Source organism: Adiantum capillus-veneris, chromosome 2 (genome assembly GCF_014529385.1).
Source record: "Adiantum capillus-veneris isolate H3 chromosome 2, ASM1452938v2, whole genome shotgun sequence".
Lineage (NCBI taxonomy): Eukaryota > Viridiplantae > Streptophyta > Polypodiopsida > Polypodiales > Pteridaceae > Adiantum > Adiantum capillus-veneris.
The window spans coordinates 157,405,699-157,428,339 of record NC_140932.1 but is presented as its reverse complement, the minus strand read 5'-3'; the positions used below and the strand labels follow the sequence as shown (position 1 = coordinate 157,428,339).

Here is a 22,641-nt window from a genome sequence, read left to right as displayed (position 1 = left end):
ATGACCATCCATTTCCCATCAAGGTCATTGAAAACCAAGGTCGGGAAGAGGTCTTGTTGAACAAGCATAAGCACTCCAAAAAAGCCAGTTGATAATGTATATGCTATCCAATAGCCCACAAAGTAAGAAGTTTGTTTGGAAAAATGATGTTGGTTATGCTCTTGAAGATCAACTATGTCCGCTTTACAATATGTACATAGTGGCAGGTAAGCCATCATTTGTCATGGTTGTAGAACCCATACACATTATAGGAGATGCAATTTTAAAGAACTATTCATCCTCTACATTATCTAAAATGGACGAGGACCACGCCTCAGCCAAAAGGCACGTTGTCATTACAAGGAAGTTTTTTCTGAGGAACATTTTCAATGGGGGCACATAGTTGCAAGAAGATGTCAAAGTGCGGTCTTTAATATTTTTCTTTGGCACTATCCAAGCCTAAGAGGTTGAAACCTATTCTTTGACTTTATCTTTTGCATTCAAAGAAGTAGGTAGTGTTTGTAATTCTGATTGTTTCCCTTGCCTTTATTCGCCCTAGCTGTCGAGCTGGAAGCAGAAGCACTCTTGACGCTTGAGCAAAAAATCAACCCATTAGCCTACATCTTGAGCAGCAGGCATTTTACTCGGGAAGAAGAGAATCACCACATTAAGGGCATATTGAGCAACAAGGTCCATGAGCAATTCACACTTCCATGGAAGGAGTAGGCTCTTCCCAGGCTCGGCGTGCATCTTCAAAATCCTCATGTGAACATTCTTTAAGGCATCCATAGCCGAGCTCTCCATGGATTTTCAACGCTTGTAGATGCACTGTTCAGTGGAATTCATCGGCCAACGAAGTCACACACCCCAATATGTGGCTAAAATACCCAAGAAGTACGCACACACACCACGTTTAGACAGACACAGACACACACACACACACACACACACACACACACACACACACACACACACATAAAACATGGGACTAAAGTTGTACACACACACACACAACCGTCACACACACACACACACACACACACACACACACACACACACACACACACACACACACACACACACACACACACACACACACACACACTAAAGTACTGGTCTATGCTTGCTTTAGTTCAAATATCTCGCCCCACTTCGGTTTTTTTCACCCCCTATTGGGACTATAGAGCTTTTTTTGCTCTGCCATACTTTCCTTGTAATGGGGCTAGGCCCTTGCGAAATCGAAGCGTGAAAAATTTGGTATGATTATAAGGGATAGGCGCCCTTGTCTACTCTCTTCCACTCTCTGAGTATGGACTTCCCAGGCAATGGCAATCGTGGGCCAAACGTGGAATTTGCACAATAAGGGGCGGCCAGGCGCAGTCATCCCCACCTCTTTGGAAACGTGCACACCTACGTATTTAAACAGAGGTGAGGGCACACCTTGGCCCTCAGTTAGCCTTGGATTAGGTTTTTTTCTCTCTGCTCTGTATCGTTACTGTCTAAACTTGTTGAAGCGATGGATCTTGCTGCTCAAACATCTCAAGTGCCTTGTTTTACCTGATTCGGCTTTTTTGAGTTATGCATGGTTGGCTCCGAGTGAGAGCTGGTTGGTGTAAATACTGTTATGTGACCTTGAAATACTGGGCCGGACATGTTCAGCTTGTACCTTGAGACCTCTTATGCATAAAAAAAGGGGAGAGGATGGGTTGCTGTAGAAAACGTGGGCAGATTGTTGTTTAAAACTGGTTGTTGTACTAGCTCTTTTTCGAGCCATGGCAGGTTTATAGCTACTGGTTGTGATGGCTCTATTTTCAGCCACTGCTGTAGGTTGAGCACTACTAGTTGTAAAATTGGCGCCTGTCAATAACCGGTTGTAATATTGGGGCTAAGCATAAGTCTGTTGCAGGTGGTCGTACTTAAACCACTAAGGGTTGCTTGTTACATTTATTTAAAAATGATCTTCTTTAAAACAAAACTACTATGCAGGACTGGCTGGGGTCTTGAGACCTCGTGTTGGTAACTGTTTCTGTTAAAAACATTGGCATGGACTGAGGTTCCTCTTGCAAGTAGGTATGGGCTCTGTGCTTGCATCTAAGGGTTGTTGATTTCACTCATAACCACCTGGCAGTTTGCCGCTACAGAGGTTGCTTTGAACTAGCTGATAAGGGCTGTGTGTTTTCAAGAAAACTATGTTGGAGCCATTGCATAGTTGGCTTGGGTCCTGACCTTGCTTTGCATATGGTAAAAGACCTCTGTCGAACACTGGCAAGGATTGAAAGTTTCTAGTAGGCTCTGTGCTAGTAGCTAAGGGTTATATTTTTTTCAATAAAAGGTTATCTTACCTAGCTAATAAAATTTCGATACTAATGTGGTAGCTTATGGGTTGCCCTGGGCATAACCTTTCTCTTGGATAGTCAATATTCAAGGGGGGAGGGAGCTTGACTTGCAGGATTCAGAAACTATTGGTTTTTTTGATAAAATTGGTTGCCACACTTGGGCTTATCACCGTTAGGATTTCATAGCAAATAAGGGGATGGAGTGGTTTTTTAAGTAACCATGACAATTGAAACTTTAAGCATCATACTCTAATCGGGCTGGATACTACAATTCGTGATAACTTGGCATTCTGAAGGTAAGTATACAGCTGATACTTTCGGCTTTGGGAAAAAAAATCTATGGTTGGTAATCCATGAGTCTACTTAGTATAGATGGAGTTTTTTTGATACTCTGTTGATTGGTTATACTGGCATTTTTTGTTGCAAAAAGGGAGATGATACATTAACCTCTTTTTTGATACCATTGGGCATCTTAAACAGTTTAAGTTGTTCTTGACCTCTCGGTGTGTAAAAGAACACCAATGACACCTTGAAATTGTTTCTCAGGAAGGTAAGTATATGGTTGCTACTGCAAAGCATAGCTACCAAGCTATGGTGTAAAAAATAGATCTCACTATGATTAAATTGATATATGGATTCTTGATGGGCTTCACAGCTCAATAAAAAAGGTAGAAGGTAACACTCATCTTTTGATGTAATAAGTAAAAGACTGCTATCATACAAAGTTCTAATGAATAACCTAGCTTGTCTAAAGTAAATAAAATCAGTAAGATGGACATGGATAACAATTGATAGGGTCCATTGATACCTGTAAAACACATCCAAGGCTAACTGAATTGTTGTCTTGTTTGGATGGATGCAGGTAAGGACTCTATCCTATCTTGGAGGGTTTTCTTTTCTTTGGCAAGCAACCTTACTTAATGAAGCACTCACTGAAGAACGGGGAAGTTCTTTTACTACTGGTCTAACTGAAAGAGGATCTCTTTCCTACAATCATTGTACCTAAATAATTCTGATACTGAGTTATTTTTGTACTTATCTATCCATTGTGCCTTGGCCAGCTGTCTTTTGAAGGTAAAAATTCAATTATGTCTTATTAGTTAAGATTTAAACAACTACACACACACACAGTGAAGGGGACCGGAGAGCACCACAAACGGAGAGTGAGAGAGAGAAGGAGACACACGACACACAAATAGGGTGGGGAGACTCAAAGAGTGAGCAACCCCTTATACACTTATGCTATGTATAAGGTATACAAGTCAGTGGGCGCCCAGACTCTGGGCAGTCGGGCAAGGCACATGCGCGTATACCCCAACAACCTCCCACTTAAAGGCGACTGTGCCTTTATGGAAGGGAAGCTAGTCTAAAGACTACAAAAGGTGAGAGAAAATTGCTCTCAACCGATGCCCACTGGCTGGTTGTGATCATGTGCATCCGGCTGTCCTGCTCCCGTGTAAGTCCATACACCACCAGATGTACCGCACACGTAGTGCAAGTATGTACGCAATACCTGCATATCTCCCTCGTGCACTATGCCATCATCAGTCAACAAACGACTGACAACCCCAACTGCAAATGCTCCCACTGTAGCTGTGATATCCGGTCTCAAGATTAGCATCTCATACATGAGACCACCGAATGCCGATGCAATGCTAGCGGGCCCTGCTAGCTCTACGGAGCATGCATCAACATATATATCCCTGGCAATAGGCATCTCTGACTAACAAGGTGTGTCAGCCACATGCATCTCTTAACTGTCCGCAAAAGACGCATCAACCTGTCGTGCAACCTCAGCGCAAACCAGCTGCTCTAGGTGTCTGCTGGAAGACATATCCTGCACAACTATATCCCCATGCTCACTGTCGAGCATAGAAAGGAATGACTGCATAATCGTTGACATCTTAGCCTCCTCTGCAATCATCCACTGCAAACATGACCACTCAATTTGCTGTGACTCACTAGAGCTCTCATGCTCTAACTCCTTATGCATAGACTCTTGCACAACGTCCTCCTGTCGTGACTCACTAGAGCAAGACCTCTCTACCTGTCTATCCTCTGTATAGAAGTATCTCGCCCAACTGACTCTCTGCTTTGCTCAATCACTAGCAAAGCATGCATGTCTGACTCTGTCACCTCTCTGTGTGACTGCTCAAGTCATGCCCCAACTATGTGCACAACGAGCTCACTACTCTGCACTCCATGCAAAGCACCCTGCAACCCATGAGCAAAAGAGACTGTCCATGTCTCTTGCTCTCTGCATGGCTGTAAACAAGATTGAGACTCGACCATCTCGCACCAGTACTACGTGCAATGGGTACCATGTGCCAACTCTAGTACCTCTCGCAATCACTAGTGAACCCAAATGCAACGCAAAAGATCTCTCAAGCAACGATACCCGACATCCACTATCCCTGAGCTGACCAACGGAGATCAAACTCATCATCAAATCTGGCACATGACGCGCATCTCTGAGCACGCACGATGCATCGCTCGGTAATGACAGTCTCACATCTCCTGAACCAGCAATCTCATGCAGTGACCCATCTGCCAATCGCACACTACCATGCACTCTGCTAGAATAGCTACTGAACTAGTCACGATACGGAGTGACATGAAAAGTAGCATCCCTGTCTAGCACCCACTGCAAAAGAAGTGCCCTATCCTCAGACGTAAAAAAATCAGGAGTAATATAGGAAGCAAATGTGACCTCACTGTCACTAGGGTACTCAGACACTGTATGTGATCCTGCACAGCAGTTGTCAAGTCAACGGAGCCTATAGCATCTACTGCATCCTTGAGACTAGCCTGTCTCCTGTGCTGTCTCATACGACGAAAGCATCGCCGTCTAATGTGCCCTGTGTGACCACAATGCCAACATCTCAAGTGTCGACACGAACGAGAACGCCATCTCTCATGAGTCATTGTCCTAGACTCGAAAATCTAACACATATTGACTACTATAAGTGAATGTCAAAAATAACCAAGAGCTTTAACTCTACTCTAGGTACGGTAGCAATGAAATGCACTCAACTAATCCAAAAGAAGCAACCTGCAACGAGAAAATGCTCTTCGAAAAAGATCTCACCAGCACCTACAATGCTCATGCGAATCCACGCATAAAATCTCTCGCAGTAGTATAACCACACTGTGCTCCACAAATGGCAATGATGCAAATCCCAAATGCCAAGTGTACGAGGCTCCTGTAGAGTAAACCAAGCTCCTGTATGGCTGTAAAATATGGCTGCAAATTAGCCCCAAAATAGCCCCAAAATTCCGCTCTTTAACAACTGCATAAACGAGTCACAAACGTGTCCTAGATCAGCCTACAACTGAGCCATACATGGACACCTGCAAAGAGGAAACAATGGTTGAAAATTCAGTGCTCAAATAAGCCCTCAAACCTGCCTGTAAACTTGTAAACCTGTAGCTGAAACCTGCTAAAAAACCTCAAGCCATTAGTGCTCGAATCCGGCTACCTAGCTCGTAGCCACACAAGCATACATCACAATATTCACTCCTGTGAGTGTGCCAAGATAACTGTACGCCTGTCAAACCGTGAGCTAATCACCAAGTCCACACTGTGCGGTATCGATGCATACACACGCACAAATCTCCCACCTGCTGAACATCGCACGCAAATGCTGAGTGCACCCCGCAATCTCTACCTAGATCGCATAAATGATTCGCATAAAACTCCTGGAAAATTTTCGCCAGAGTTTCGACGCACAATGGCTATCAACACAAAATAACCATTGTCCTGCAAGCTCAATACAATGAGCAATCAATGCGCATCAAACTACACTCAACATACATACATAAACTCTGCAAACCTATGTCCAACAAATGCTCACAAAGAGTACCACAGGTGACCATACATGTTATCCACAACCAACCTCTGCACTTGCTCACAAGATCTACTGATCACCACATAAGCATACATAGAGCATTACCCGCTCAAAGACCATGTATGCAAGCCACAACACTGCAGCAGAAGAACCACTCAACTGCAATTGGCAATACCTGTGGGAGTACTAGACTCAACCTGTACCTGGGAGTCAAACCTGATCTTGTAACACCTCATATGTGCCTGCTACATGCAGTGTGTACGGGTAAGCTGTTTGCAGCAAAGAAAACAATAGAGCTCAAAACTGTCATGAAAAACAGTCTCTGTGTTTTTAATTTCAGACCCACTTGCACTCCGAATCAGAAAACAATTCCTTCTACAAAGTCGTAGAGCTTTAATCCAGCTCCGTTTTGAACCAAATTTTTTTGGAATCGGAGCTTTGTAGCTCAAGTTATGAGCAAAACACTAGACTGCTGTCAAACTGCCAAAAACTGAACGACTTTGTTCTGTGCTTCTTTGAGCTCATACAAAGGCTCAAACTCACTTCCCACCTCGATGCGTGAGCTGAAGGCATCAATCTCACAATGCTTCCATGTCTATGGAAGCTCCAAGCTCCAATCTGTCGCCGATGTAGCCGTTGCAAAGCTGGCCGAGAAGAGGGAAGATGCTGTACACAGTGGGCTAATCTATAGAAGAACTGTGGACTGATCTGTGAGCACTAGGAAGCTCCTGAGAGCTCTCTTGCAAGCCTCTGTATGGCTGTCCACAAGCCTCCTCTATTTCTTTGCTCAGATCTGTGACCTCTCCGCCATAGCCGACAAGTTCATTGCGAAGCTGTCCATCTACGCTCTCACACCTGTCGCTCTGATACCAATTGAAGGGGATCGGGGAGCACCACAGACGGAGAGTGAGAGAGAGAAGAAGACACACGACACACAGATATGGGTGGGGAGACTCAAAGAGTGAGCAACCCCCTCTACACTTATGCTATGTATAAGGTATACAAGTCAGTGGTGGGTGCCCAGCCTCTAGGCGGTCGGGCAAGGCACAGGTGCCTATACCCCAACACACACACCCTCCTTTTGTTGTGTTAGGGTTTGCAGTACAGTGCACGTTGCAATTGTACGCACAACATGTTTGCGCAGTGGTCGTCGCGCTAGGGTTTGTAGGAGCAAGCAGTTCGCGTCATAGCAGTAGCTCCTCGATTGCGCTCTCATGCCCCTGCATCAACACACACACACACACACACACACACACACACACACACACACACACAGACACACAGACACACTTTTTTTTGTAAAGTCAAATTGAATTACAAATGGGAAAACTCAAGGCAAGGAAAACCCATAGAAAGTATTACAAACTGTAACTCAGAAACGGTCAAAATAGAGCTGGTAATGGCTAACAGGGAGCTCGTCCAAGTCATAGGCAACTTGAAGAGACCGTCTAAGAGATATCTTGAAGAATGAAACATATTCCACTTGAATCTGCTGAAACATGAGGGAATTCCGTGCTCTCCACACTGTCCATAGTACCCAGAATCTAACCCAGCCAAAAAAGTATGCATACGACCGAAGCAAAGGTGGAAGCAGTCCAAAGATTTAGAAAAATTTACCAAATTGTAAGCTGGGAAAACGTGAGCGAAGAGATGCTATTCACAAACTGTCACGTACGAGAACAAGACCCCAGTAGATGTGGAATATTCTCAATGCTTGCACCGCAGCGAACACATCGCAAAGAGGCCAATCTCCTAGAGCGCAATAATTTGCTAGTGGGGAGAACCCCAACAATATATCTTCTTATAAACAATCGCTCCTTAGAGGTAGCTTAGCATGCCACACTTTCATAACTTTACTCCACCACCAAGTAACACTCTTATTCATATTCCATACCTTGTGTTCTTGGATCCACGAAGAAGATTGCACATGATAGTACACTTTCTTTGCAGATATCGAACCAATCGAAGAACCAACGTAGAGCCAATCGCAAATTCGATTGTCTTCAACCTGCGAGACGGGATGGGAGATGTAGAGTCGACCAACTCCTTAATGGTGTCCCACATGGGCCTGTAGTGTAACCCAAGTCCAAAGGTAAGAGCAGCTTGTCTGAACGAGAGCACCCGTCCTTCTGTGTCTATCACATCTTTTATCCTGTCAATACCTTTGTGGGAGAGAGAGTAAGCATGTTTAGGAGAGCGTTGCGTTGAATAAGAGTCTGAGCAAAAACTCTACTCCAATGCAAACTCTCCAATTGAAATGAATTTCCACAGGCGTCATCTCTACCATTCCACAACAATTCCCTCGTGCGCGCGCACACACACCATTGTGAGTTTCTCACAATTCTTAACCTTGGTAGGCTTGTTTTAACAAGCCAATTATGTTCTTGGCTGTGATGGAAGCTTCTTGCCACTTGGTGCAAGATGGCCACACGCAGGGAGTGCAGGAGAGTCAGCGACGAAGCCATTGTACATGTGCGAACTAGCTGGGACGGAGCTTCATAGCAGGCAGAGAGAGAGAGAGAGAGAGAGAGAGAGAGAGAGAGATGGCGCAGACTGGACGAGGTGTCGGGCAAAGAGCGGGCCATACCGGAACGACAGGTCGTCCATCGAGCTATGCGGGCTCTGTCGGCGGAGGTCCTCCATCGCATTTGCTCCTCATGGAGCTCAAACACAGAATGCTAGCAGCTCTCGCCAAGCTCTCTGACAGAGATACGCAGCAGCTCGCTGTCGAAGATCTTCAAAAGCTCGTCGAAGTCCTGTCTCCCGAAGGCCTTTCTATGTGCTTGTCTTGCCTCTATGATACGGATACTCAGCAGAAGAGTACGGTTAAGAGGGAATGTGTCAGACTGCTTGCTACCCTCGCTGCACGCCATGGCCCCTTGCTCATCCCTCATTTACCCAAGATTGTCTCAAGCATTGTACGCAGACTCAAAGACCCAGACACAGGTGTGCGTGATGCGTGCATAGATGCAATGGGCTCTCTTGCTTCTCACATTGTCTACTTATTGCCTCCTCTTGCATCAAAGGCCTATGTGGGTGCATTAGCAGGCACCACCTCTCCACCGAGGGGGACTCCAAGGTCCAACATGCAGAGTGACACAAATCTGCATTCGTGTGTGCATGCCAATGAAGGTGCCTGTATGCAGAAAATGCAAACCAATGGACCAGTGCGCTCGAATTCGGGCCCTCCTTTCACGCACAACAATCATCAGGATCCCGTCACAGCCCATGTGCAACCTCACCCTAGCCTTGGAAATGCTCAGTCGTCAAACATGCAGGAGCTTAATGCCTTTGTCAAACCCCTCTTTGATGCACTCTCTGAGCAAAATCGAAGTGTTCAATCTGGAGCTGCCATGTGCCTTGCCCGTGTTATTACATCTGTTCAAGGCAACCCCCATTCACCAAGTACGTCCCGCCTCAGCCAGCGTGTCTGCAAATTGCTTACAAATCCTAGTTTTCTTGCGAAGGCAGCACTGCTTCCTGTCATCTCCAGCCTCTGTCAGGTCTGCATTGACCTTGATTATTCTACCTTGTTTTTACCATGCTAAATTTGTTGCGTCTTTTGAATGCTACATGATTGGTTCATAGCAGGATTATGTTTGTATTGCAATTTTTTTGCTTCAGCTCTTGAGAAGCAGGGAATTTAATTGGTCTGGCAGATGAGATGTCAAGTTCATGGTTTTAAAACCTCATTCAAACAGAGATATTAAATGGCAGAAAACTGCTCTTTCCTAGCCGATGCCTACCTTTTTAAAACTATCTAGCTTCTATTTTGTTTACTTTACGTGCTTTTGATCCAATGCTTTATATTTGGATGCATAAATGTCATCTGCATGACTATTTACGTGGTCTTACAAAATGTTGCAGGTAGGGGCTGTTTATAATCAGGCAGTGATAAGTACTATGGTTCCTTGTGTTCATGATGCTCTTGAGAGTCACGATTGGGCAACAAGAAAGACTGCAGCAGAGACACTTACTTGCATGGGATCCAGTTTGGGAGCACAATTGACAACCTTTAAGTCAGGCACACTTCTGCTGCTAGAGTCTTGCAGGTTTGACAAGGTACCATAGATATAAAAAGGCTCACTTGCATATGGCACCTTTTACTGACTGGAGTAAGCACTACTTTTGAAGAACTACACATAAACAAGCGTCAGATTAAAAAAATGCATGTGATCATAAGCAAGCTGGTAAATTATTTGTATCAATCTGCTAAAAATCATCCACAAGATGAATACAAGAGAAACCATGCCTAGTAGCACAAGCACCAGTACTCTTGTTTTACTGTTTTCTTAAAAAAATCAATTTTTACCGTTTTCTTAAAAAAATCAATTTAGTATGTGATTGTTTGCAGGTTAAACCAGTCAGAGATAGTGTACAAGATGCTATTCAAACTTGGAAGACTTTGACGGGGGTTGAGCGAGAGATGGGGTCATCAACTTGTTCAACGCCCTCAGCAAATGGGAGTACTGGTTCAGGCTCCAATGCTTTCGAAAAGCTGCCTGGTATATTGAAAAAAAGGAGTGCTGCATTGACTGACAAGAAACCAAATGCTCGATTCTTTAACAAAATGGAGTCACAGAGCTCCGACGATTGGCACATAGAAGTTGCAGTTCCTCGCAGCTGTCCCCCACCTTCAGTGACTGGATACAAAGGAATTGATACAAATGGACTATCCAGAAGTAACACAAATGAATGCAAATCCTTGTGCAGACAAACCGATTCATTTGCTGGTGGTAGTAGCTTTATGGAGGATCATGGAATAGAAAATTCAAGGCTTCATCATGTGTCTGGTGATACTGACAGTAAGGAGGTTTTAAGGCTTGAAACATGTGATGTTGATGACGACAATTCAAATATGCTGGATGATATGAGCTCTTACCAGAATTCTAAAACAGAAATCACTGAAATTCTGGGAGTTGCCACTGAAAGAAGCCTTGCACTGAGTAATGCCTCAGATATTGATTCCCAACTATGGGACATAACTAGTCCGAGTTTGAGGTCCCCCAGTGGCCACATGGTGAGCAATGGAAAAAACAATTACACTGATCAGGTTGATGCTGCAAACTGGCTGATGGTTCAAAAGCAGTTGTCTCAATTGGAGTATCAGCAATCTAACATCATGGATCTTTTTCAAGTATGTTGTTTTTATCTAAGTAACGCTTCACATTACAAAGCTTCTCTCTATGCTTGTGGCATATCAAGAAATGCATTGTTAACTTTTAGGTCTTGTTCATGAGTATGCATGCCGTTTTCTCGAGTTTCTGGGTTGCTTGGTACCTTCCTGCTTTATAAATTATATATATCACTGGGGCTTAGCAATGTTTTTATTTGATATTTTGCTTCTATTGAACAGAATAGCTGTGCTCTTGTCAGGTTACTGTTTCTGAAATCAACAGTCACATTAATGTTGGATGCCATGTCTTGTCAGGAATTTATGGGCTCTTCAAGAAATAGTATGTTTGCTTTGGAAGCACGCATTAAAGTTTTGGAAAGGGTTGTGGAGGACATATCACAAGATTTGGACATACCAGCATCTGATTGTTTGGACAGGTACAACAATGAAATGAGTGATCATTTATATGGTGACAAGTATTTCTCGTCGCAACAGGATGAACAATACAGCATGCAGTCGAGCATGAGTAGGAATGGCAGAATGGATGGGCTCTCCCCTTGCACATCATCTGCATCCAAGGCAGGGGCTAATTTCATGATGAATGAACTAACCTATAATGTAAGTGCCTCTCGTTGGAAGAGCAATGCAGACGCCGATGTCAGAGAAGAGCATTGGAGTGAAAGTCCTACAAATCATTTTGAATCGGTTGAGGAGAATGCTTACAGGATGGAACCACATCGGATTGATGAGCCATGTCACAAGGACAAAGACCAAGAGTTGATGAGGAGGGTCAACAATGCATTGCGTGCGGATGTAACCAGGCCAAGTAATGGTAATCTGCTCAGGGGGGGCATTGAGAAGGAGAATGATGACCACGCAGATCCAGAACAGATCGCATCAAGAAGAGTATGGGACAGAGAATCTATCATCTCAGCTGCATTGGGTAACCATGGGCGACCTGGTGAGGGCCCTTCTGCAAGGAGTGTGTGGCAAGCTTCAAAAGACGAGGCAACACTCGCAGCAATAAGAGGGGCAGGGGAGGAGGACAGTGAACCCAATTTATCAACAGGCACTAGCAGCACTAAATTGGCGATGCAAGTGGAGGCATTGCACATTCAAGCTTTAGACGAGGGGAAAAAGAGTGGTGAAGTAGGAGAAAAAGCCTCAAATTCAGCAAGCAGATGCAGCTCAAGTAGTAATATTGCAGCAGGTAATAACAAGGTGGATCAAGAGGGGAAGCGTGCTTATTGGAGGCTGTGGAGCAGAGCTGTTGAATTAGTTCAACTGGGCAATATGGACTGTGCTTACATGGATGTATTGGGCAGCGGAGATGAGCTAATGCTGGTTCGCCTCATGAACAAGACAGGGCCTGTTCTTGAGAAGCTCTCGTCCACCACTGCTAACGAGATGCTTCAAAATGTAGCCCAGCTCCTCAGACAACACAGTTTCTTTGATTTCAGCCTTCCGTGGGTTCAACAGGTACTGTAGTTTTTCTTGCACCAAGTAGATCTTTCTATTAGGTTAAAAATGACCACGGGCTAGGATAATATGTGCAAACAGGGAGACTCTCCCAAGTTAAAGCCAGAATATACAATGGCTACATCACAAAATTTGAGAAGGGAAGAGCCGAACAGGTGGGCTGTACTACCAGTGTAGGCTGTGCCTCACCAAAAAAAAAAGGTCTAGGCCGCCAAAGGCCGATAAAAATTTCCTCTTAGCCCAATCTGAGCTGCCACGGATATGATCATACTATCTAATGTCCTTTGAGGGTGTGAATCAACTCAAGCCCAGAAGGCCAGAATGGTCACTGCTGGTGGCTCGGACTGCCCCTCAAAAACTTGGCAGCACTGCGTCCTCCATATGAACCAGATGGCAAGATCGCCGATCAGCTCCCATCGAAGATTCCTTGTCGGAATCCATGCCTCCCTGAAAAAAATCTGGATTTCGGCATTGATGAGGGTGCCTCCCTTGACGCAGAACAGCAAAGTGCCTGGCTCTGTTGCGTAGCCAAGTGCTGGCCAGATTAAGCTGGCCAAGCTTCTGCCTCCCAAGTGTAGGCCATGTCTGGAAGGATGGATACCATTAGATGGAGAATCCTGAGCCAGCCATGCTGTGCCTGAGGGCAGTCCTATAAGCCATGCCACCGAGTCTCTACTGGATGTCCACACCCGCAATAGGCATGCAAGTGAGCACTGTGAGCAAGCTAAACTCCAGCCACCATCCCCTGATCAGTAACTAGCCTCTCTGGAAGGTAGTAGTGCTGTGAGTCCGGTGACTACCATAAAACTGTCCAGAAATTCGAGAGGGAACTCACTTAGAAGCTTTACTGTCGCCAATGCTATGCCACTGCTGGAGTGGTCTCTCGTCTAGCCATCTGTGATGGCCAAGTTGTGCTGTATACTGGAAGAAAGGTATTCTTCTCTGACTATTTCATGGGGGCTGGCCCTGGGTCTACTATCCATCCACAGCTGCACACGCATTGCAAGAACTTCAATCCTCTGGAAAGTGCACTCGTTAACCAAAGTGGAGTCGCACCAAGTGCCTGATAACCTGCCCCCACCTCTTACACCTCAAAGAAGCAGCACGTGCCACCCTCTATGCAAAACGCGACACCGATCAACACCTTCAGATAAGCACCCATCCATGCGTGAGCCCTGAAGCTCTAAAGGAATGTGCCAATTCACTGGGATCGCAGCCTGCATGTGCTTGTGCATGATCAACCCACCCCTCTCTGTACAGCTATACATCTTTCAGCTAGTCACAAAACTGTCAACAGTCTCCCATGGTCCCGCAGCCTTGGGACCTCGAGCTACATGCAACCGACTTCCAAGCATGCTACCTTAGGTACTGCAGTCTTTGAATACAATCGAACCAATTACCGCTCATTTCCTGAAGTGTCGTTTTTATTATCTATAGGATAATCTGCTTTGTGCTGAAGGCCTTTTTCGGTCCTCAGCAGACTGAAGGGGGCCATGTTTTTTCCTTAGCTATCTATTATGGGCCATGTGCCAGAGGCACAAGGCACATATAGGCATCCCCATGACTGCCACCTTTGTAGTGCCTAGTGGAACAATGCTAAGATTTTGATGCGCTTCTATCTCAGATGGTACCCTCAAAGAAGAGGAACCTAGTGATGATGTATGCTTTGTTATTGGACTTATCAACTGGTGCATGGTATTGATCCATCCAATGGTATACACTATAGTTAGATGCTCTTTTCGTACATGTGTAGTAGAAGTTTATAGAACTAGGTGGAGGAATCTATCCTAAGGAGTTTTGTGAACTTGATTGTAGCTGAGAACAAATAACAGCATATTTAGTTGAAAGAGAGATGTTTGAAGAATTGCAAGGCATACAGATGATAATTGGATTGGCAGATTGAAAGATTCCAAGGCATTTTATCATAAATATCTACTTCCAAAACCCGAGGAGTTATGAAATATCTTTAGGTCTAAAAAAGCATGACAATTGTTATTTGTGGTATCTACTACTTGGGGCTTTCAGGGATCGCCAACATGGGAGGTTAAGGCAGGGTATCCCATCCCGCATAGAGCCATGTATCACACCGGTAGATTAGTATTGTCTATTGTCGGATTAAGACCCTTCCTAACGGCAGGATAATTCAAGATGGCCTGGCCTTTTTATCTTATTCAGATTTTCTCATCCTTGTTCTAATAAATTGGCTTTTGTTGTCCAATTGTGCTTATTTCTTTACTTGTTGAGAAAGGAAACTCTGTCAAAAGGATCATGAAAAACATTCGTTCATTTTTGCAACCGGATAAGTTTGTATCAATAATGTTTCTTCTTTTGGAATGTTCAAGACAATTAGTTGTAAATTCAATATAAGTGGGGAGCTTGACAATCCACTTGTTTAGCTTAGAAGCGTACCATTTGGTTATTTAGCTTGGCTTTTAGTATTTTTGCTTGCTCTTAGCCTTTATCATGGCTGAGTTTGCCCATCACCTCCAGAGTCGTTGGTTTTAATAGAGTACAGTCTATACAAACCTGCACCTACTCTTAAGCGTTGATGGGGTCGTTAGGAAGAGAATGGGGTCTAGGTGGGCCTCTTTATTTGGTTGTTTAAGGGAGTCAAACCTCTAGTATTAAGAAAGCAATCAAAAGACAGGCAAAACGGCTAGTTTATTTGAATTCAAATTTTCTCCCCCCCCAAAATGAAATTTAAAATCTAGCGAGCAAAACCATATCATGTAACATATCTACGGAAAGAGCTTGGTGTGTAGATTACAGATCTATAATCTCCACTCAAATTGGAGATCATATGTAGGGGTTATGGAAGGCCGAAAATCATAAAGTTGTCCACCCCCTTTTCTGGGAGGAAAAGTGCATCCTTTGACCACTCTTACACCTCTCTTACACACCCACCATTTTTGCACACGTGGCTTGCATCGATTTGTCAAAATGTTAATCACCTCCATAATCTCATGGCAAATAAAGAGGCCCTCCTAGACCCCATCCTCTTCCTAATGTGAGTAGGTACGTGGAAGCTGTTGTCTAGGCTATGCATGATAATGGTTGCGTATGTTTTTTAATCTTTATATTAGTCTAGTTATGCTTTGCCTCGTGTAGATGGGTATGTAATAGACCTTTCATTACGATTCAAGAAATTGCAATTTTATCTTTCGTTTGTGTTGTTGTATGGAGTCTTGAATTGTAGGATTTAGTCTTTGCGTTGTCTTGTCCTCATTGTGATTGTTAAAAGTATACGTATCAAAGTTTCAGTCAAGTCTCGTACTTATCTTGCCTAAGCCTTTTCTAAATACATTTTCTTCAAACATCCCTTGGTTCACTGCCTGAATTGGTTGTTTTCTGAACAACACACTGCAGCAACTCTATGGAGCTGATTGCTGATCTTGCCATTTGTGCAACACTTTTGATGCTGGTGGATTGTGGCTCGTTTAACCAATCCATCATTTTGCATCCAAGTTCAAAATTCTACGTGTCTTATTTCTCACATCGCTGCTGAGCCTTAGGCTGTCGTAAGCAGGCGGATCTTCCTGCACACTGGCAGATCCTAGTATCCTAAGTTAACCTTTCCAGATTATGCCTCCAATTACATGTTCTGTTTTCTATCCCTTCGAATGGGTGGCCTTTCGTAGACAGTAATATTGAAATGGAAGCCTATTCTATCTTCATTCCGCTCTTTCTTGTGACAGAAAAAGGCTGTCAGCAAGCTCACCTGCTTCTGTTTTGTGTGTCTGGTCAAGGGTCGGATTTCGGCATGCACATAAAATGGGCATTTTTTTTGGTATAATTATCAGTAACTCCTTGAAAAGGGGTGAGTGACTGTAGCGCGGATAGTGTGTCGTGCTCTCTACAGTGGGTACTCCTCAGTGCAATGTGCGTGACATCTCACTCAAAACAAAATGAAAACATAGGAAACAATAGATAACAACAAATCAACACTGAGACACAGCAGCAGACCAGGACATATGGACTCGACTATCTCAAAGGAATCGGTACAGACTCTGGCGTGGCAGCACACTCAGCTCCAGCCTAGAACTCACGGGTACAATGGGGGTGTCGAGGCTCAGATGTGCAAGGATGGTGCAGACGTGCTGTGTATAGACTCTACTCTAGACGATGACGCTGGATCATTTATGAAGAAGATGATATTGATGACCCAACAACTACTACTCATATGTCCCACCATAAAGAGCCACCAACGGCTCATAAATGTCAACCATCTAAGTCGATCTCCAAACTGAGTGGTGGTGGTGACCTGGCCACGATGTCCACTAGACCACCGTCCGTAGCCATGCCACGTGTCACTGCCCAGCCCAGAGAGTCCTTCCAATGTGAACTAGACCATGCCAACTGTACTAATTCTGTGTCCTGTGAAAGTGACACTGTAGCCTGCTACAGGTTGCCTGCCATAAGACTGCTCACCGTCTCGGTGAGAGGAATACTAAAAAACTGTGAAAGAAAACCACTAGGTATCGCATCTGTACCATGGTGAGCTCTGATTCTAGGGAGCACCCAACAACCTTGCGATCCTGTTCCATGTAACACTCTGACCCCTCTAGGGATCAGGATACAACTGTAGTTCATGCTTAATGTATCTACTACGATCTTTCTTGAAGTAGGTGCTAGGCCCAACCATGACCACACATGCCTTAAAAGTGGAGTTAAAAACACTGCACTGCTTGCAAACGCCTTAAGCCTTGAATAGGCAGGAACCCAGTATGATTGCACAGTCCAAGAATCCCAATTGGCAAAACAGAATGAGGCTATTGCAGCAAAGAGATATGCTCGGTTTGGATCCAACGCATCTTTATCCTCCATAACCATAGTGAGAGGAAAATGACCTAGTCCATGCTTGCAGATGAACCTTGCAACACTTTTTGCAACAGCACTCTTCTTGAAAAGAGGGATGACCATAAGCCCGAGTAACACTGCAAATCAGGTTAAGCTCCATCGTGATGGCAGAACAAAAAGCATTAACAACAACAGGATGGCAACCAGGTGAATGCTTGAAAGCCATAAGGAACCAGCCAAAAGGCCCTTCAGCTTGCTCGTCTGTTGTGATCGGATTACAAAAAACTTGCTCTCCCCTTTGTGTCGCTGACCATCTCCATAGCCGCCGCAATCCTCTGTGATGAACTCCTACACAAGGCGGAGGGTGAACCCGCTGACTACTAGCATGGCGATGATGCTTAAGAAGCCTGACAATGCTGTAACGGAGGCTGCGCTCTCTGGAACCATGGGACCCGGCGCCGGTGCCTGTGTGTTGGCCTCAACCCATTATCATCACACCATCCAGCTTATGATTGTGAGGAATGCCCAGCACGCGGAAGCTCTTGTGCAGGCCATTGCGTGTAAGTGGAGATAGTGCTCTGAAGATTTGCTGCTCGCAGAGAAGAAATGTGGGTGGCTATGGAGATCTAGCTGCAAAGCTTGCGGCTGCGCAGGAGATCACAAAGCGCTAGTGGGCTTGGGGAGGATTGTATGATTGGGGCAGGGGGCGAGACCTGGGTAGGGGGGCGAGAGGTGGGTAGGGGGCGAGGAGTGCGAGGGGTGGGTAGGGGGGCTAGGGGAAGGGACTAGGGGCGAGGGTGAGTGGGCAGGGGGCGAGGGGGAGGGACTAGGGGCGAGGGCTGGTGAGGGGGTACTAGAGGCGAGGGGTGGGTGCGGGGCGAGGGTTTAGTGGGCAGGGGGACGAGGGCGAGGGTGAGTGGGGTTGGGTAGGGTGAAGTGGGAGAAGGGTGGGTAGGGGGGAGGGGGAAAAATGGTGGGTAGGGGCGAGTGAGTGTGAGGGGGTGGGTAGAGGTACTGTAAAGGTTGTACATAGAGCATAGAGCAGTTGGTGGAGAAGCGAAAGCTGATTTTTTCCAGCTTGTGAAAGAAACACTTCTGGTGGTATACCAATGCTAGACTGAGCAGAAGAAATACTGAGTAAAAGATAGCCTTACACACACTGATCTTCCCCGAAGTTCGACACCCCGCGCTTTCAAAACCATCTAGTAATGAGTCTAATCTTATCCGCTGTGATACAAACCGTAGCAAATGTGATCTATCACTCTGCATGTGGTCTAGCAGTGCCGATGGGGCTTCAAAAACAAAGTTTGGTCCCTTTATGGGGTCTTGAGTGGGCATTGCTGAAGATTCCCATTGTAGGTGAAGAATTTACAGCGTCTAGTAGTAGAAAAGAGACATCATGAGCTGGAGTGGCATCCACTTTGAAAGCAACATCTTCGTGTTGTAACTCGCCTTGAAGAAACTTGGTGGGGGGTAGTATAGCAAACACAGAGGATAACTTTGGTTTGGTCGGAGAGTCAGACATAGACATGGATGGGGTTGAGTTTGAGGTGTGTCGGAACTCCTGTAGATCTTCTACATTGGTTGCTGGCTTAAGCGGCTCGTTGGGCTCATCTTCGTCTGAAAATGTGGAAGAGTTTGTATCCTCGGGCAAAGGCAAAGGTTGAATAGAGACTCCATAACAAGGCATAGACTTGGTAGCTTCCAACTACTCTAGCAGATCTTCATCTAAACCGTCAGGTGGAGTAGGCTGTTCTTGTTGAGGGTTGGTTTCCATTGACAAAGAAACTTGCTGCACAACGGGATCCATGCCTCCTTCTAAGCGAATGGGTTGCATCGGGGAGCCAGGAGTATGTATCCACATGGCATCGTTTCCCCAATCATGAAGTGCTTTAGTGTGTCGCAGCCATGGTCTACCAATGAGCAAGGGAAATCCGCCCTCAACCTGGGGAAGACGAACCACAACAAAATCCAAGTTAAAAGTAAAGTCCTGTACCTGCAGAGGCACATTGTCCACTATCCCCACTGGGTAGACTGTCCGCTAGTCGGCCAATGTAATTGTGAAGGGAGCAGGGCGAGTAGGCTGTAGACCCAGAGCTAACATAGTGAACTCGGGCATCAGGTTGATGCAAGATCCACCGTCCACTATCACTCCTGAGAATTGCCGGCCCAATACGGACACGGTGAGACGAGGGCTTCTATAATCAGTGAGGGGAGCAGCGGGATGAGATATCATATCGGACTCTGATGGTCGCACTGGGAGGTGCCCGCCACTAGGACTTGCTCCGGGGTAAAGTGACTGAATAACAGCAAGGGTGTCACTTCTAAAACTCGCATCTAGTCGCAGCATGTCATAGAGGGACACTTGTTGGAAGGTGTTCTTCAAGATTGTCTCTGCTGTAAGCTTTTCTGTTTCTACCAGTGGTTTCTTTGGTACCTTGATCTTCTGTGGATCAGAAACTGCTTCCAAGAAAGCTTCATCATTATCGGAGAGCAAAGATTTGGATTCTTTCTTGGCACTTGTGTCAACAGCTGAAGGCAGGGTATCCACTGTTGTGAGAATGTGTGGGGGAGTTGAACTTGCTGGAATGTTAAGACCGAGAGCGGCTCTCTGGCTCGAATGAGGACACCCGATGGCTCCTCTTACCAACTGCAGCTTATTTTGAGGGATAACCACGTGGGTAGAAGGGGGCGGCTGAGGAATGGTGCTAACTGCTATCAGATTGAGCTTGGGAAAGGTAAACTCATTCTGGCTTTGACTTGGGTTTGAAGCCGTGGATGCACGAATTTTAGGGCAATCCTTAGTGTAGTGATCCTTCGTTTCAAGGCAATGACGGCAGGAATGGAACCCTTTTGGCAGAGGGCATTTGCTTTGGTAATGACGATATTTCCCGCATTTGTAGCACAAAATGGGCCGATTCAATGGGCGAGTCGAAGGGCGAGGTTGTCCTTACTCCTGGTGCATGGAGTTGGAGGTGGAAGCATAGAAGCTTTGAGGTGATGAGGGAGCATGGGTATGATAAAAGCTCTGAGAGGGAAAAGCGCTCTGCATACCTTGCATAGGAGGGGCTGTCAATAAAGGTGGTATGTGGTGTGGATGGCCACAGGGAGAAACCATGTTGGATGCAGGTGCTGGCCCTTGTTGAAGAGTAAGACCAAGACTGTTGTATTTGTCGCAATCCCTTGAGGTAGTAGTAGCCCTTGTCCTCATGTCCAGACTTTTCTCAGAAGTGGCAGTAAACCGGAAGGGGGCATTCATGTGGAGGGTGCCCTGGAGAGCAGCATGAGCTACACCAAACCATAGCCTTAGTCTCTTGCTAAGACTTGAGCTCTACTAGCTCGCGCTTGATCTGTTCCAATGCCTCGTGATGTGGAGGCTTCTCCTCTCTAAGAGAGAAGGACCTCTCCTCTTGAAGAGCTCGCTGTAACTTTAGGGCTTCCAATTTCCTGCGTAAAGAAGTTAACAGATCAGAAGGACTTTCCAAAAACATTGAGGGGGTCTCTACCTGAGGGGAGTTGGTGAACAGCTTCCTAGCTCCCTCTATCCTAGTAGCAGCTGCGACAAACTCCTCCAGAGTGGCGTTAGGTCGAAGACTCTCTCGGGGTTTTTGTTGGGAAGTTTTGGGAAGAGCCTTCTCCACCCACTTCTTAACCATAAATTCACCCGGTTGCTGAGGAAGCTTGGCCACCAGAGACTTTGTTCTGGTCATGAGCTTTGCAAAAGTCTCATTTGGGTGGAGCATCAGGTTTGCCAACTCATCCAAGACCTTCTCCTGGAAGTCCCCTGGTTTGAAAGCTTCACAAAACTGTTATCATAAAGTGGCCCAAGTTGCAAAGTGGTTCTCTGCAAACTGACTATACCACTTGTCTGCTAAGCCATCCAAGGTAGATGGAAAGAGTACCAAATAAGCATCTTCTCTATTAAGACCACGACCTCTATAGAGAGATACAAACGTCCTTGCATGGTCGTCTATATCTTTTGAGGAGCGTCCCTTGAAAGTAGGAAACTTGATGTTTACCTTGGCCAAAACACTAGTCAACTCCTCCATGGCCTCTTGCTCGGGAGCCTGTCGCTCAATAGCTTGCTGTAACAAAATGGGAGAGAGCTTTACTAGGGAAGGTGACTTGGAAGATGTAGAACCGGGGGTGATGAGGTTGGTGGACTTCTACTAGGTACCAAGGGTTGACACCCTGTGTTGTAGTACTTCAGAGGACTCAGTAGTGCGCTTTGACGCTCTAATGACCGCCTTGTATGTGTCATGCAGTGACCACAAACCCAACCAAGCTTTGGGCAAGAAGACCTTTAACTGACTGAACATAGGTCTAGACTCTACTAGACCAGGGTGAGTGACTAGACCACCTGGTTGGACCAGGGACGAGGAAGGACTAGACCAGGGTGAGTGACTAGACCACCTGGTTGGACCAAGGACGAGGAAGGACTAGACCAGGGACGAGGAAGGACTAGACCAGGGCGAGAGAAGACCAGACCAGCAGGACGAGAGACTAGGTCAGCTAGACTAAGTTGTCTAGGGTGAAACTGGACCAAAAACCAGCAGGCTGCACGATGCCAGGTGAAGTAGGTGAGGCTAGGTAAAAACCAGCTGGCTCCTTGATTTGTACCTCAACAGAGAGTGAGACTTCAGTTGAAGTCCCACCGGGCATGCCAAAAATGAGAGCACCTGTAGCGCGGATAGTGTGTCATGCTCTCTACAGTGGGTGCTTCTCAGTGCTATGTGCGTGACATCTCACTCAAAACAGAATGAATTTTGAAAACGCAGGAAACAATAGATAACAACAAATCAACACAGAGACACAGCAGTAGACCAGAACATATGGACTCGACTATCTCAAAGGAACCAGTAGAGACTCTGGTGTGGCAGCACACTCAACTCTAGCCCAAATTTCACGGGTACAATGGGGGTGTCGAGGCTCAGATGTGCAGGGATGGTGCAGATGTGCCGTGTGTATAGACTCTCTACTCTAGACGACGACGCTGGATCATATATGAAGAAGATGATAATGATGACCCAACATCTACTACTCATATGTCCCACCATAAAGAGCCACCAACGGCTCATAAATGTCA

At 45.7% G+C, this 22,641-nt stretch overlaps 1 protein-coding gene and 1 pseudogene across 2 annotated transcripts in view; one reads left to right on the top strand and one right to left on the bottom strand.

The window, feature by feature from the left end:
- The first annotated feature begins 8,565 nt into the window (after positions 1 to 8,565).
- The window catches only part of LOC147463927 (microtubule-associated protein TORTIFOLIA1-like), a 29,043-nt gene continuing 14,967 nt past the window's right edge, over positions 8,566 to 22,641 (top strand). For both annotated transcript variants that reach the window (XM_086491981.1, XM_086491986.1), the window contains exons 1-4: positions 8,566 to 9,666; positions 10,031 to 10,225; positions 10,518 to 11,300; positions 11,595 to 12,758. In XM_086491981.1, coding sequence (XP_086348107.1) covers positions 8,707 to 9,666; positions 10,031 to 10,225; positions 10,518 to 11,300; positions 11,595 to 12,758 — 3,102 coding nt within the window. In that variant the 5' untranslated portion in view covers positions 8,566 to 8,706. The remainder of the gene's footprint in view (positions 9,667 to 10,030; positions 10,226 to 10,517; positions 11,301 to 11,594; positions 12,759 to 22,641) is intronic.
- Positions 13,061 to 18,110, bottom strand: LOC147463928 (uncharacterized; annotated as a pseudogene).